The sequence below is a fragment of the Musca domestica genome, unplaced genomic scaffold (assembly GCF_030504385.1).
Source record: "Musca domestica strain aabys unplaced genomic scaffold, Musca_domestica.polishedcontigs.V.1.1 907, whole genome shotgun sequence".
In the NCBI taxonomy this organism is placed as follows: domain Eukaryota; kingdom Metazoa; phylum Arthropoda; class Insecta; order Diptera; family Muscidae; genus Musca; species Musca domestica.
Genome location: NW_026712437.1, coordinates 22,385 through 40,104, shown reverse-complemented (window position 1 = coordinate 40,104; position 17,720 = coordinate 22,385). Strand labels below are relative to the sequence as shown.

At 35.4% G+C, this 17,720-nt stretch overlaps 1 protein-coding gene across 1 annotated transcript; it reads right to left on the bottom strand.

Annotated features, from left to right (window-relative positions):
• Positions 1–2,248: 2,248 nt before the first annotated feature.
• Positions 2,249–15,731, bottom strand: LOC131806962 (uncharacterized protein DDB_G0288805-like). The gene is made up of 3 exons (XM_059131947.1): positions 15,711–15,731; positions 9,123–9,135; positions 2,249–3,039 (listed from the first exon to the last, which is right to left on the bottom strand). The coding sequence occupies exons 1-3, from the start codon at positions 15,729–15,731 to the stop codon at positions 2,555–2,557; spliced, it is 519 nt and encodes a 172-aa protein (XP_058987930.1). The 3' UTR covers positions 2,249–2,554.
• Between the last annotated feature and the right edge of the window lie 1,989 nt (positions 15,732–17,720).

The window sequence follows — 17,720 nt, the reverse complement described above, 5'->3', positions numbered from 1 at the left end:
GAAATCGGTTGAAGATATATATGGAACCTATATCCAAATCTGAACCGATCTTGATAAAATTTGGCAGAGGTATTTCCGAGCTCTAAAAGATATCTGGAACTAAAGATCATTGTTGTGGAATTAATATTTAAACCCCAAATCGGATAAAGGATATATATGGGAGCTATAGCTATATCTGAACCGATTTACACCAAATTGGAAATACTAGTTTATAGGATGAATTCAGTTGTAACTGCCAGAATTATGGCAGCCATAGCTATATCTTAACCGATTTACACCAAATTATAAGTACTGACTTATACGATGAATTCATGAATTCATTCAGTTCATTTGGTGCACAATAAACCTGATATCGGATAAAGATATATATGGGAGCTATATCCTAATCTGAACCGATCTCGACAAAATTAAACAGGGGTATTTTCGAGCAGTATCTGATGTCGGGTACCAAATATCATTCTTCTGGAGTACATATTACGCATATGAGGGACTTAAAACCCAAATCGGATGAAATATTTATATGGGACCGATATTGAACCGATTTTCACCAAATATGATTTACTTGCTTCTAGACTGAATTCGGTCGGATGTAATAATATGCAGGTCATTTTCACTAAGATTAGCCATTTGGTACACAATTAATCCGAAATAGGTTGAAGATATATGGGAGCTATATCTAAATCTGATCCAATAATAACCAATTTCAATAGAGTTCGTCCTTGGGCCAAAAAATATTGTTTGCAAAATTTCATCTCAATTGGATAATTAATGCGACCTGCATTTTGTTCACAAGAATACATTGATGGACGGACAAACGGACTGACATGCGTAAATCGACTCAGAAAGTGATTCTAAGAATGTTCTCAAAAGTAACTATGGGTCTACCTCGCTATCTTCTCCGTGTTACAAACAAATGCACAAAGACATAATACCCTTACCACTATGTTTTGTAGGGTATAATAAGTACAAAAGCTGTAAGTTCGGACGGGCCGAACTTTTAATAACCTCCACCATTTGCAACGAATTTGGAAATTTTTAAAAAATAAAATCCTTAAAAAATTCTGTTTAAATTTTAAAAATACCGAATATAGCCGTTATTTTGGGGTCTATACGACGTGGATATACATAAGCATTGTTTGTCATAAGCCATTACCAAATTCAAATTCGAAACTTGATATAAACGGTGAATAATGTAGCTAAAATCATCAAAATATCGTATCGTAGGTGCCGTTAAATTGGAGCTGTGCGAAGACCTGGACCAGTATAGACAATTTTCTGTCACAGGCTGTAGCATCCATTACGAACTTCAAATACCATATCTCAAACAATTTTGATGGGTATTGTACCTAAAATCGTCAATATACCGAATATAGGGAGGTACTGATATATGGGGCCTGTACGAAGACCTGGACCCGCACAGACAATTTTCTGTCACAGACTGTAGTTCCCATAACGAACTTCAAATACCAATTTTGAAAAAAAATCCGGTGAATAATGTCGCTAAAATCATCAAAATACCGAATATAGGGAGGTACCGTTATATGGGGGCTATATGAAGACGTGGACCTGCACAGACAATTTTCTGTCTTAGAGTGTAGTATCCATTTTGAACCTCAAATACCAAATTTGAAACAATTCCCGTGAATAATGTCGCTTAAATCATCAAAATACCGAATATAGGGAGGTACCGTTATATGGGGGCTATATGAAAACGTGGACCTACATGGCCCATTTACGAACTTAACCTGCCTACTGGCAAAATATACATGTGTGCAAAATTTCAGCCTTCTATCTCAATTTGCTCGAAAGATAGCGTGATTGGCTAAATCGTCTTAGAATTTTACCCTGATCAAGAATATATATACTTTGTTGGGTCTGACATAAGTATTTCGAGGAGTAACAAACGGAATGACAAAATTAATATACCCTCCATAGTATGGTGGAGGGTATAAAAAGTATCATGTAAAGTGAAGGTCGATGAAGTACAAATCAGGCACGTTGTAATATATAGAGAGAAGTGTATAATATTGGTCCACTTCTTTGGTATCTTCTCCATAAAGGACCAACATTTTGAATAATCATATTGCAAGTCATAATTCGGACGACAATGTGAAGAAGTCTAAATTAAATAGTTTATATGCGGCATCCTGGACGCGTCAACGGAGTTCTTGTTTATTTGTTTGGGCGCCAAATTGTCTGCATTAACATAAATGCCCATTTCCCTCCCTTTTCGACAAAAAAATCACAATATTTTTTTTTGTTTAATTTATCTTACAGTTGTTTTCTGTTTTATTCCTATCTTACAATATTTCTACATACATATATATCATTATTCTAAATTATGTTTAAATCTTTGGTTTGTTTGTTCTGCTCCTATGGTTAATCTCTAGTCGGCCCCACACATAGGCACATTCGTTTTGACGCGCTCAACACGAAAAGATTGAAAATATATGTATATTCCGGCCCATCATTCTGTCTAGGGATTTACCAATCGTTATATGCTTCCTCTTTCTCATCATCTTCTTCTTCTTCCTCAGTTTCTTCTTCTTCTTCTTCATGTTGTGCATTTCTGCTTAAATGTTGCATTTAATGATGAATGAGTTGATGTTGTTGTTGTGACTGCTGCGGATGATGTTGTTGCGTTTGCCGTTGTCACTGTTGCGACAACAACACCCATTGCCGGTGTTGTTGGTGATCCATGTCCAAGTCCCCCCAGTCGTGTGTTTGTCGCATTTTTTAATGCCGCATTACCACCGCCACCAATCCTGCATCCTCCTCTTACTGACATGTCAGAGAAAATATTGTTGCTGGAACTTGTATGTCTGCCATTGATATTGTTATTGTTGTTGCTTTTGCTGCTGCTGTTGTGATGTAAACTGTTTGTGGGATATGTTGTTGTTGTTCCATGTAAATTTGTCGGAGATATTGTTGCTGTCTTAATGCCAGTCGTTGTTGTCGTACATTTGTTGATATTTTGAACGATCAAATTGAGACAATCCAAGCTGGAACCATTCGGGGACGACGATGAATCGTAGGAATCTGCAAAGAGAGAAAGAATGGTTTTAACTTATCAAAGGGGTATAAGATTTATAAAAATAAATAAAAAGTGTATTATTCAAAAAAATGTATGCGACACAAGCTGTAGCGTATTTAGATCTATTTATTTGAAATCGAATTAAAGGCACTAAGTCTAAGAACCTTGAAGTATGGTATATTGGTAGCTTTTTGAGTGTAAGGGTAAAGGCTAGTCTAAACATATAAAATGAGTTCTTCACATTTATAGTTTACATTTCTTATAGAATATTTTTAAGCACTCCTTGTTATTATAGCCAACAGCACAATGTGTGAGCTAAGACGATCTCGCCATGACCGTGTATCTGTTCGTCAGTCCAAATTAATTTGTAATCACGATTCAGATAGCAGTTATGGCCCGATCCTCATGAAATATTGCATGGATTTAGGGTTAGAAAAATAGCTTTTTGATTTTTGGCGACGTTCGCCCACAGATTAATTTTTTGCTTATTTTAAAGTTGCTCTACAGGTCAAAACTTTGCATGGGATTGAAGTTTAGGACAACGTAGAAGTGCATAATTATTGATAAAGGCAATTGCCAGCCAATTTGGCATTGTCTTGTGGCTCTCATTTTTGAACAAAATATTGGAAAAATGACAACCACAACCCTAAACAAGTAATTGAAGGCTATAGTCGTGCGGGGCCGACCATGTGATATCCTACAACACTACAAAATGGTAGAAGTCCCCATATGTCCAAACCCATTTTGGAAGATTACACTTTTGAAATTATGTCACAGAGCTCTGCCCAGATATTACCCTTGGCATTTTGACCAGGGACATTTGCCCAATATTTACCCACTCCGTCGTGCTTTTGGTTGTTGTGGTCCATTTTAAAGCTAAATATAATCCAATGGTCATCCAAAATGGTAGAATTCTTCTCTGTCCTAAACTCTCTTCTCAGGCGTGTCGATTAGCTTGTGTGATCAGGATTTTTTTTCCTGTTTTTGGTTCATTTGAACCCCAAACTAATTTCCGATCACCTCCAAAAGCAAGAGGCTCCTCTGTATCTCCAAATTTACACTTATCTATATGATTTGCTTGACTAGGATATTTGGCTATATTCGTCAGCGAAATCAGCATAAACAAGTAAAAAAGCAGTAAGTTCGGCCGGGCTGAACTTTGAATACCCTCCACCATTTGGTACAAATTTAACAATTTTCAAAAAAATAAAATCCCTTAAAAATTCTGTTAAAATCTTGAAAATACCTAATATAGTCGTATGTTATAGTCTTTACGACGACGTGGACCTTTTGTCACAAGCTATTACAATATTCAAATGCGAAACTTGAAAAAAAAATCTGTTTATAATAAAGCTAAAATCATCAAAATACCGAATATAGGGAGGTACCATGGTAGTTATAAAACGTGGATCTGCACAGAGAATTTACTGTCATAGGCTGTTATATCGAACTTCACGATCTTCAAATGTGAAATTTGAAACAATTCCGATGAAAAAAATGTCGCTAAAATCATAAAAATACCGAAGATCGAACTTCAAATACAAAATGTGAAACAGTTGCGGTAAATAATATCGCTAAAATCATCAAAATACCGAATATCGGGAGGTACCGTTATATGGGGGCTATACGAAGACCTGAACCTGCACAGACAATTTTATGTCATAGGCTGTAGCATCCATTACGAACTTCAAATACCGAATTTGAAATAGTTCCGGTAAATAATGTCGCTAAAATCATCAAAATACCGAATATCGGGGGGTACCGTTACATGGGGGCTATATGAAGAGGTGGACCTACATGTTTCTGTTTTATGCTGTAGTTTCCATTACGAACTTCAAATACCAAAACTGAAACAATTCCGGTAAATAATGTCGCTAAAATGATCAAAATACCGAATATCGGGGAGTACCGTTACATGGGGGCTATATGAAGAGGTGTACCTACATGGACCATTTTCTGTTTAATGCTGTAATTTCCATTACGAACTTCAAATACCAAATTTGAAACAATTCCGGTAAATAATGTCGCTAAAGTCATCAAAATACCGAATATCGGGGGTACCGTTATATGGGGGCTATACGAAGACGTAGACCTACATGCTTCATTTTCTATCCTAGGATGTGGTATCCATTACGAACTTCAAATACCAAAATTGAAACAATTCTGGTAAATAATGTCGCTAAAATTATCAAAATACCGAATATCGGGAGGTACCGTTATATGGGGGCTATACGATATCGTGAACATATATAGACAATTCTCATTCAGGGCGTAAATTGCACACAAGGAACTCCTTGTGTAGAATTTCAGACAGTTCCGTTGAAATATGTGGCTAAAATCATAAAAATACCGAATATCGAAGGGTACCGTTATATGGAAGCTATACGATATCGTGGACCGATATAGTCCATCTTCGAACTTGACCTGCCTGCAGACAAAAGACAGATCTGTGCAAAATTTTAGCTTCCTATATTTTTCGTTTTGACTGTAGCGTGATTACAACAGACGGACGGAAAGGGCCAAATCGTCTTAGAATTTTACGCTGATCAAGAATATATATACTTTGTTGGGTCTAAAATTATTATTTCGATGACCATACTATGTATGGTGGAGGATATAAAAAGCCAGAAGCTCCCCTTTTATGTATATTGAATTTCGCCTGTAGCGAAATCGGTAGAATGGAAATGTTGGTATTTATTTTTTCACACAAAAGTAGTGGTCCATTCTACCCGCTGTCCTAAACTCTAACTTCATGCGAGATTTCGTGTCCTTTGGTGTCTACTTGTGACCTTTATAACGGCTGCAAAATCAGTAAAATTTTTTAGTTGTGGGTCTATTTCAACCTCTAAATATATTGCGGACAACTTTGGAAACAATAGGTCTAGTCCTTCTGAGACTAACCCTAACCTTGTGAAAATTTTCGTGAAGATCGGACGATAATTGCAATCTGTATACAATAACCTCAACCTGTGTTGTAAGTGAAAAAATATTACAAAGTATACACTTCAATGTTATAAGTTAAATTGAAATAAAAAAAATCGCATGCGATAAAAAATATGAAAAAATTCAAAAAATGTCAAAAAACACTACAAAATCTACAACAGTTAGTGTTAGGCTTTTTAGTACCTAAAATGCACAGTTTGACAATTTTTTTTTATCAAAACTTCAATATTGTACTAAATTTCCAGAATTTTTACAATTTTATATATTATTCAAGTTTTTCGGAGAGACTAAAAGGAAAATGTTTATCCTTCACATCAAAAAATCTTCAACATAATTCATGTTGAAGTTTACCAAAGAGGATATATATATAACCATTGCACAATGGACCACATTGATTTTTTCTGTCCAAAACTATTTCAGAATTCCTTCACCCAGAAACAAATTTAGTAACATATCCAAAAAGATCTACATCTCTCCATCCTAGACACCAAGATTGATTCTAAATTGGTACCATTTAGTTCATTTCTAACAATTATAGTACACACTTGCAAAACTCATACTAGATACCAGCAAAGACCTCAATAACGAATTTCGGTATTCCAGGCCTATACATTCACTCAATACCAAGATAAGTAGCATTTAATACTAGTAGCGTAGCCCGACGTCAAGGAAGTGGACGGAAGAAAACAGCAACATCAGCAGAAATGGTTCGAAAAGTAAAGAAGCGACTTGATTGAAACCCACGCCGCAGTGACCGAAAAATGGCTCGTGAGCTGAAGATATCGCAATATTCCATTCGGCAAATATTGAAAACTGAGCTCGGGGTAAAGCCATTGATGTTCCTCGCTTCTTTTCCAACGCACAATGGCCACCAAAATTTCCGGATACCAATCCGTTGGACTATTGTGTCTGGAGTATTTTAGAAAGCAAAGTTGGCACTCAAAATTACCAAAGTGTCGATCACCTCAAGAAAGCGCTTCGCCGGGAATGGGTTAAAATACCGCAGAGCAACATTCGGGTAGCGTGTGTGTGTGGCCGTTTGAAGGCCACAATTCGTGCCAAAAGCGAACAAATCTAAACTTATTCTAAAATTTGATGCTATTTTCGACATATTTTGTTTTCATTCAATAAAATTTAAAAAAAAAGTAAAAAGTTTGACTTTGTTGCAGTCTTTTTATCACACCCTGTATTTATAATTAAATAAACTTGAATCGCATTTCTTTTGTCCAATGCAACGTATTAAATTTTTAGTCCTTTTCTTACAGAGTACATTAATTGAATTTGGATATTTAGAATGATCTCTTAAGAGGCCCTATTATGTTTCGCAAAATGCTTTTCCTTATTCGTTATCTCCGGTCCAAATAATTTCAGATCTAGAGAAACTTTACAGCTAGTATTTAATTTAAAAATTGTCCATCAAAATAACTCTGGTTATACCCTCCACCTTAGAAAGGAGGGTATATTAACTTTTTCATTCCGTTTGTAACATCCTTAAATATTCGTCGTAGACCCCATAAAGTATATATATACATAATCAGCATAAAATTCTAAGTCGATTTAACGATGTCCGTCTGTCTGTCCGTCTGCCTGTCTGTCTGTTGAAATCACGATACAGCTCACATTATTTGACGTAGAGCGCCAAAATTTAGCAGAGCAATTGCCATTGTGTCTAGGATGGTTGGAATTGAAAATGACATATATCTGTCCACGTTCTGGTATAGTCTTTTGATGATTCATGCCACATTTTTCACGGATTTGTCTGAAAATTGGTATTTGTAGGTCATAACGGGTCCCTGTACGTGTGGCAAAACATTGCATGTATAGGTCCACGTTTTGGTATGGCCCCCATATAAAGGTACCTCCCGATATTCGGTATTTTGATTATTTTTGCCACATTTTTTCACGAATTTGTCTAAAAATTGGAATTTGTTGGTCATAATGGGTTCCAGCTCCAGTGGCGAAACATTGCTTGTATGGGTTCATGATTTGGTATGGCCCCCATATAAAGGTACCTCCCGATATTCGGTATTTTAATTATTTTTGACACATTTTTTCACGAATGTGTCTAAAAATTGGTATTTGTGGGTCATAATGGGTCCTAATTCGTGTGGCAAAACATTGCATGTATAGGTCCACGTTTTGGTATAGCCCTCATATTAAGGTACCTCCCGATATTCGGTATTTTGATGATTTTTGACACATTTTTTCACGAATTTCTCTGAAAATTTGTTAGTTGTAGATCATAATGGGTCCCAGTTCGTGTGGCGAGTCATTGTAATTATAGGTCCACGTTTTGGTATAGCCCCCATATAACGGCACCTCCCGATATTCTGCAATTTGATGATTTTTGGCACATTTTTTCACGTATTTGTCTGAAAATTGGTATTTGTAGTTCATAATGGGTCCTAGTTCGTGTGGCGAAACCTTGCATGTGTAGGTCCACGATTTGGTATAGCCCCCATATAACGATATCTCCCGATATTCGGCATTTTAATGGTTTTTGCCACAATTCATCTAATGTTTCCTTTACCCTAAGATGGAGGGTATTAAAAGTTTGGCCTGGCCGAACTTAATGTTCTTTTACTTGTTTTGTAATAATATTGTAATTGAGATCATAATCCGGATATCTCAAAAAAATTCGAAATGATTGAAATTGCCTTTTAATGAAGGAATTTTTTATATATACTTACATACATATATATATATACATTAAACCTTAACCTTAATTTAACCGTAGATGTATATATTAAAGCTTTATTCTGAAGAAGACCTCTGAAATTTGAAACAAGTGTGGATAAACTGTTTAATTTCTTCCTTAGTATTTTGTCAACATACATTTATGTTTGGAAATCTTTATTCTTGCCAATGATATTGAAAATATTTAAAAAGTTATAAAAATTCTAAAATTTCCTTACTCTGACGTCTTTCAGCCTCCCTCCGCGTATAAAAAATATGTCAAGAAAATTTACGATAAACATTTAAGACAATTTCAATACCATTAAAATCAACGAATACAAAAAAAAAAAAAACTAAAAACATTTCACCAAATTTGCTATAAATTTCAAAATGGATCCATAAATCTAAATACCTTGAAATGTGTCGCATAAACGGTTGTAGAAATTCAATCTGTCAGAGATATACGCACCTGTATACGAATTCTGAAACGAAAAGAGAAGAATCGAAAAATAAATAAAAAACCTTAATGTGTTTGTGTGTTAAATGATTTAACAAATTGGAGTATTAGCTATTGTAAATAAATTAACTTAAAAATATTTTTTTTTTCGGAAATTTCAACAAAGAGATGATCCTCCGGTTTGATGATCATCATTGTGGATGATGATGATGACAACAAAACTTAAGCAATTAAAAATTAAGTTTTATTATTATTTTTTTCACACTCAGAAAAAAGAACAGACCAACGAGCGAACACAGGAAGCAAAGACACGAGCAATTCCCTGTGGCAAAATAACAACGCCCATAGAAGTTACGATAAATGCCAAGCATTTAGAATCTTATTTATGGCAGAGAGAAAAATCCACTGCAATTTATTTCTTCCCCATGCAGCGCACATATGTACGCATGTTTATCCCTGTTGGATGTAATGCAATTTGGACTTTTTTTTACCTCGGCATTTAGACTTAAAGTATTGGGGAGCAAATATCTTTTTAATCGGGTTTAACGGTTGAGAACTTTAAAGAATAATTAAAATACAAAAAAAAAAAACACAAATGCCCACCATGGAATGGCAACGATTTCATCACCGCCTCAACATTGCTCGCCATCATTAAATGACAACGTCAAAAATGTATTTCTGTGTGTTGTTGCACAGAAATCAATGACACAGTCACAGTAAGTTTAGTAAGGAGAAAAGTGGTAGGGGCATTATGGGGTATTCCACCTCATGCTGATAAAAGAAACCACAATGTTTTTTTTTATACCCTCCACCTTGGAAAGGAGGGTATATTAACTTTGTCATTCCGTTTGTAACATCCTTAAATATTCGTCTTAGACCCATAAAGTATATATATTCATAATCAGCATAAAATTCTAAGTCGATCTAACGATGTCCGTCTGTCTGTCTGTCCGTCTGTCCTTCTGTCTGTCTGTCCGTCTTTCTGTCTGTTGAAATCACGATACAGCCCACATTATTTGACGTAGAGTGTCAAAATTTAACAGAGCAATTTGCATTGTGTCTAGGATGGTTTGTATTGAAAATGAGATATATCGGTCCTCGTTCTGGTATAGCCACCATATAAAGGTACCTCCCAATATTCGGTATTTTAGTTTTTTTTTGCCACATTTTTACACGGATTTGCCTAAAATTTGGTATTTGTGGGTCATAATGGTTTCGAGCTCCGGTGGCATAACATTGCATGTATAGCCCCCATATAACGGTACCTCCCGATATTCGGTATTTCGATGGTTTTTTCCACATTTTTTCACTGATTTGTCTAAAAATTGGTATTTGTAGGTCATAATGGGTCCTAGTTCGTGTGGCGAAAAATTTTAATTATAGGTCCACGTTTTGGTGTAGCCCCCATATAACGGTACCTCCCAATATTCGGTAATTTGATGATTTTTGCCACATTTTTTCAGGGATTTGTCTGAAAATTGGTATTTGTTGGTCATAATGGGTTCCAGCTCCGGTGGCGAAACATTGCATGTATGGGTCCATGATTTGATATAGTCCCCATATAACGGTACCTCCCGATATTCGGTATTTTAATGGTTTTTGCCACATTTCTTCTAATGTTTCTTTTACCCTAAGGTGGAGGGTATTAAAAGTTTGGCCCGGCCGAACTTAATGTTTTTTTTTACTTGTTATATTTTAATTTATTTATCTATCCACAACATCTTGGATTTGTAGACAATTTGTTTAAGGAGAAGCAGAGCTAAATTCATGAAAATTAAACATATTTCTCGAAGACCAAACATTGGTGCAATTGTGGATTTTTTTAGAACGACAAAGATATACCTGTAGAGCTATAATCGAGGATTTTTAAACGCAAGTTTCTAGGACTAAAAGGTCTATAATATCATGGATTTTCAAAACATATTTCTTCAAGAACGAACAGAGTGGTAGACACGACTTTTTTAATATTTTTTAAGAGCCTATAGAGCTATGATCATAGATTTCATTAACATTTTTGGGGTTTTCGGACATAAATTATAAGGACCAACAGAGCTAAAACATTTTTTTTCAAGGATCAACAGACCAATGATCGTGAATAGCTTTAACATACTCCTTCAAGGTCCATCTATACACTATACTATATATAGCTGGACTATAAATATGGATATTAAACAAATGGAAATTAAACAAAGTAAGGTTGTTTAAAGATCAACAGAGCTATAAACGTATATTTTAACAACTAAGCAAAGGCTATAGTCTTGCGGGACCGACCATGTGATACCTACAACACTACAATATGTCCCGAAGTCCCCTTATGTCCAAATCCATTTTGGAAGATTTCGATTTTGGAATAATGTCAAAAAGACCTGCACAGATGTTACCCTTTGGTTTTCGACCCTGGGAATTTGACCAATTTTTACGCACTCCGTCGTGTTGTTAGGTATTCAAAACAATTTCACGTGAAAGTTGTGGTCCATTTTACAGCTAGATATAACCCAATGGTCATCCAAAATGCTAGACTTCTTCCCTGTCCTTAACTCTCTTCTGATGCTGATGATTAGTCCATTTGAACCCCTAAATGTACATCTTAAGAACAATAGGCCTAAATCTAATCCCATGCAAAATTTCGTGAGCATCGGACGATAACTGCGACATGTATAAAATACACTCAAAACGTAGTGTTGCGGGATGTAAAAATTAAGAAATTTTAAAATTCAAAATTTTAAGTCAAATTGAAAAAATGCGTGCGATAAAAAAATATTCACTTTTTTATTAGTATATTTTTTCCGCGATTGTCTTAGATTTTTTCCCTTTGTGACAAGAGACCATTTCAAATTGATGGGAATTGTGAAAATCGGCCCAGCTGTTCTGAACTTTTAAGCAGAATAAATAAGATCTATTTCTGCTACATATCCGATATCGTGGCTATTAGCATCACTTTAATGGACAGAAGTCACCTCTTAATGTATTTGTAATGTAATGTATTAATATTATAATATTATAATATATATTACCCGCTAAATATTGTTCGATGGCCCAAATTGGTATGCTTCTGCCCAGTCCTAAATTCTAACTCTATGCAAAATTCCGCGTCGATTGGTTCATAATTGTGGCCTACAGAGCAACTATCTAATATTGTACCATTTCAACTCCTAAATATATTGAAATCATCTCCCAAAACCATATGATTCTATTCTGACCCAAACCCCACCTTCATATTCAATTTCGTTAGGATCGGACCATAATTGCGACCTGTAGCTTGATTACAAATTAAAATGGACAGAAGGACGGACGGACAGCCATTTATAGCTAGATAGACTCAGCTCGGTGAGATAGGAAGATCCATCCTATATGGGAAACCAATAATTCGAGGTGTTACATAATTTTTGGCTCGGTCAAACAATCAAACTGCTGTAGGGTATAAATACATTTTCAAGGATCAATAGAGCTATAAGCTTAGACTTTTAACGATCATGGGAACTATAATCGTGGATAAGATTTTAGGATTTTTAAACGTATTGTTTTTCAATGAGTAACATTTTTTGATCGTGGATTTTTTCAAGGACCAATAGAGCTAAAATCGCGACCAAACAGAGCTATAATTATGGATTTTTAGATATATTTTTCAAATTATTTAGGACCATGGACTCAAGTACCAGCAGAGCTATAATCGACGGGCTTAAAAAAATGTTTAAGGATCAATAGAGAAATAAATTTAGATTTTTTCAAGAGCCTACAGGTCTATAATCCAAAGTTTTTCAACGGAAAGAGCTATGATCGTCGAAATCTTAAACGAATTCTTCAGATCACTATAGGGCTTTTTTTCAAACATATTTTCCAATAGCAATATAAACGTGGATATTTTAAGAGATTTTGCCAAGATCAACCACGTTCATGGATTCTTATCTTATTCTTATCCCCTCCACCATTGGAGGGTATATTAAGTTTGTCATTCCGTTTGTATACATTATAAACCCCACAAAGTATATACATTCTTGATCAGCATAAAATTCTATGTCCATTTAGCGTTGTCCGTCCGTCTTTGGAAGTCACTCTAGCTTTCAAACGAAATGAAGTAGGTTGACCTCCCGATATTCGGTATTTTGATTATTTGAGCGGCATTATTTACCGGAAATGTTTCATATGTGGTATTTGAAGTTTCTACAGCCTATGACAGAAGATTGTCTGTGCAGGTGCACGTCTTCATATAGCAGCCATATAGCGGTACCTCCCGATTTTCGGTACTTTGATTATTTTAGCGACATTATTCACCGGAATCGTTTCAAATTTGGTGTTTGAAGTTCGTCATGCATACTACAGACTATGACAGAAAATTGTCGGTACATCCCGATATTTAAAGTTCGTAATGGATACTAGAGCCTAAGAGAGAAAATTGTCTGTGCAAGCCCACGTCTTCGTATAACTCCAGTATTTTCAGTATTTTGATGATTTTAGCGACATTATTCACCGAATTGTTTCAAAATCGGTGTTTGAAGTTCGTAATGGACAGAAAGTTCTCTGTGCAGGTCCAGGTTACACGGTACTCCCCTATATTTGGTATTTTTATACTTTCATTTTACTCACATATTACTCACCGATTTTTTTACAAGTCTCGCATTTGAATATTGTAACGCCATATGACAAAACCTACATATGCAGGTCCACGTCGTCGTATAGGAACTAATATAACGGTCACATTCGGTATTTTTAAGATTTTAACAGAATTTTTAACGGATTTTTTTTTGACGATTGCCAAATTCGTTCCAAATGGTGGAGGGTATTCAAAGTTCGGCCCGGCCGAACTTACAGCTTTTTACTCGTTATGAGTTATAGTTACAATTTTTTGGTTAATTTTTCTACTTTTTTTAGTATTTGAATGGAGTTTTTTTTTAAAGATCTTTCATAACATTCTGAGCTATAATCATTGAGTTGTAGGAGCGGGGATTTTTAGGAAATAGCAAACCTTTGTAGATTTTTTTATTTTTCAGTAACTCCTTGCATATCCGTTAAATTTTTATTCTTATTTTTCGTTGCGTTTTCACCTCCTAACATATTGAACCAGTCTTCGCGCAGTGTCCCATATGCAAATGCCCCAACATATTATCTCGTTGTAAATCTGTAATTAGCTTACTATACACGTGCGCGTGTGTGTTTGCTTTTATTTGTATCTAAGCAAAACAAAATATTTAGTCTAATGATGAGATTAGGCCAAAATTTATGTTTTTTAATTGTTGGCCAAATTAGATAAACACATCGCTTTGCTAGCTGCTACTGCTGCTGCGGCTACACCACAGTTCGTGTATGGTAGGGAAAGGCGTTTCAATAAAAAAAGGCCTTCTGTCTGTCTGTCCTTTTGTCACCGACTGACTAAGCAACAACAATAACAACAGCAACAGCATCCAAAAATTGCATTTGCCCATTTCATTGCATTGCATGATGATATTGATATGAGACGGCCATACAAAGGTTCAGACTTATTTAAATGCATGCACATCTAAAATGATGAAGCATTTTGAGATCATTATATGCCCGACACCAGTCAAGTATTTTGGTTGGTATTTATTTGTCGTCTTTGTGTTGTTCTTGTTTGTTGGCCAAATGTGAATCCAATTAAAATTCATTGAACCACAAACAAGATGCCAACAATTGTCTAAATTGTTGTAATACAAAAGTGTTCAAGTGTTTGTTTTTCAAAACGTTTTTTGTTGTCTAATGATCTGGCGAAATATCGTGTAAACGCCTTTGTGATTAGCTTTGTGGTCCTTTTAATTATGCCCCACATCAGAAAGGGGATATGGTGAGTATTTATGGTGGTATTTTTTTGTAACAGAGTGAGGGGAACAAATGAAACAGTTTTTATGGGCCTAGCATAGTTGATAGTTTATCTGCTCAGAGTATATAATGGTACCTCCCTATATTCGGTATTTTGAAGATTTTGGCGACATTATTTACCGGAATTGTTTCAAATTTGATATTCGAAGCTCGTAACAGATACTACAGCATAAAACAGCCCCCATATAACAGTACCACCAAATATGCGGTATTTTGATGAATTTAGCAACATTATTTACCGGAACTATTTCAAATTTGGTATTTGAATTTCGTAATGAATACTACAGCCTATGACAGAAAATTGTCTGTGCAGGTCCACGTCTTCGTATAGCCCCCATATAACGGTACCCCCGATATTCGGTATTTTTATGATTATAGCGACATTATTTACCGGAATTGTTTCACATTTTGTATTTGAAGTTCGTAATGGATACTACAGCCTATGCCAGAAATTCGTCTGTGCATATCCCCGTGTTTTATAGCCCCCATGGTACCTCCCTATATTCGGTATTTTGATGATTTTAGCTACATTATAAACAGTTTTTTTTTTCGAATTCCGCATTTGAATATTGTAATCGCTTCTGAAAACAGTTGCCTATGTAATAGCTTCTGAAAAAAGTTGCCTAGACCCTAATATACGGCTACATTCGGTATTTTTAAGATTTTAACAGAATTTTTAACGGATTTTGTTTTTTTTTTTTTTTCGAAAGTTGCCAAATTTGTACCAAATGGTGGAGGGTATCCAAAGTTCGGCCCGGCCGAACTTACAGCTTTTTTACATGTTACCATTTATTTCCTGAAGGCCCAAGAGAGCTATTCTAGTGGATTTTTTAAAGAAAAAGCACCAATAGAGACCAACAGAGACCAACATAGCCAATGATCGTGATTGTTTATACACATAATTGGGTGAACAAACCGAACTATTATCGTGAATTTTTTACACATGTTTTTAGAGGACTACCAGAGCGGAAATTTTGGATTTTTATTACCTACAACACTATGGGGTTAGGGGTATTATAAGCTTGATAGAGCCAAAAATTATTTAAAACCTCGAAATATTGCTCCCCCACATAGGAAACTTTATATGGATTTTCCTATCTCGCCGAGCTTAGTAGATCTAGCTATGTATGTCCGTCTGTCCATGTTAATTTGTAATCAAGCTACAGGACGCAATTATGGCCCGATCCTCACGAAATTGAAATTGGAGGTTGGATTAGGGTCAGAATAGTACCCTATTATTTTTGGAGATGAATGCAAAATATTAAGGGGTTGAAATGGTCCAAAAACAAAATATTTACCTGATTTTGCAGTTGCTCTATAGACCACAATTAAGATCCAATCGAGGGAAATTTGCATGGAGTTAGAGTTTAAGACTGGGCAGAAGGCTACCAATTTGGGCAGCCATCGGACAATATTTAGCGGGTAAAATAGACCATAACTTTTATGTAAAAAAATACGAAAATTTCCACAAAACCGCGAATATTTTAGTCCCATCCAAATCACAAAGTCACAAAGGTCACTTCTAACCATTAATGTGATGCTGATAGCTAAGAAATATATGTAAAGAAATAGATGTTATTTATTCGGCTTATAAGTCAAGAACCGCTGGGCCGATTTTCACATTTTTCTGGAAATGGTCACGATTCATGATTTTCTGGAATGGTCTTTGCCAGAAAAGGAAAACATCTAAGAAAATCGCGGAAAAATATATCAATAAAAAAGTGAATATCTTCTGTTCCATGTTTTCAATTTTGTCATATTTCTTATCGCATGTGATTTTTTCAATTTGACTTACAATTTTGAATTTTAAATTTTCTAGATTATTTATACCCTACAACACTATGTGTTGGGGGTATTATAAGTTTGATTGGGCCAGAAATTATGTAACACCTCGAAATATTGGTTTCCCATGTAGGAAAGTATATATGGATCTTCCTAGCTCGCCGAGTTGAGTCGATCTAGCTATGTATGTCCGTCCGTCTGTCCGCCTGTCCATGTTAATTTGTAATCACGCTACAGGTCGCAATTATGGCCCGATCCTTACGAAATTTTGCACGAATGTGGGGTTAAGGTCAGAATATTTCTTTTGGAGATGATCGCTAAATGTTTAGGGTTTGAAATGGACCAAATACTGAAAAAATGTCGCATTTTGCAGTAGCTATACAGGTCGCAATTATAGACCAATCGACGCGGGATTTCGCATATAGCTAGAGTTTAGGGCGGGGAAGAAGCCTACCAATTTGGGGGCCATCCAATAATATTTAGCGGGTAAAATAGACCATATCTTTTGTGATGAAGAAATTCAAAATTTTTCATTAAACCGCGAATATTTTAAATCCCGGCGAAATCACAAAGCCATGACAAGGTTACTTCTGATCTTTACATTGATGTTAAGATCCAACAAATCGGATAGATAGCAAACTATGTACGATATATATGTCTATCAAAGAAGATATGCTTGAAAGATCTCATATATGTCGAGAACGGCTGAACTGATTTCGACAGTTCTCATTAATTCAGAATGGCCTCTTGGCAGAAAAGAAAAGAACGTCTAAAAAATCGCATAAAAATATCTCCCTAAAGATGAAAATATTGATTTTGTAACATTTTCTCATATTTTTTCCATTTTGTCATATTTTCATTTTGAATTAAACATTTGGTAATATTTCTACAGCTAACAAAACTAAGTAGTTAGGATATCAGGATATCATATACAGATCGCATTTATGGACCGATCCTTACGAAATTTTGCATGGGGATAAGATGAGGGTCAGAATA

What these genes read in the sequence shown, in the direction of transcription:
- LOC131806962 (XM_059131947.1), bottom strand. Translation starts at nt 15,731, where the DNA reads ATGGTAACATGTAAAAAAGCT.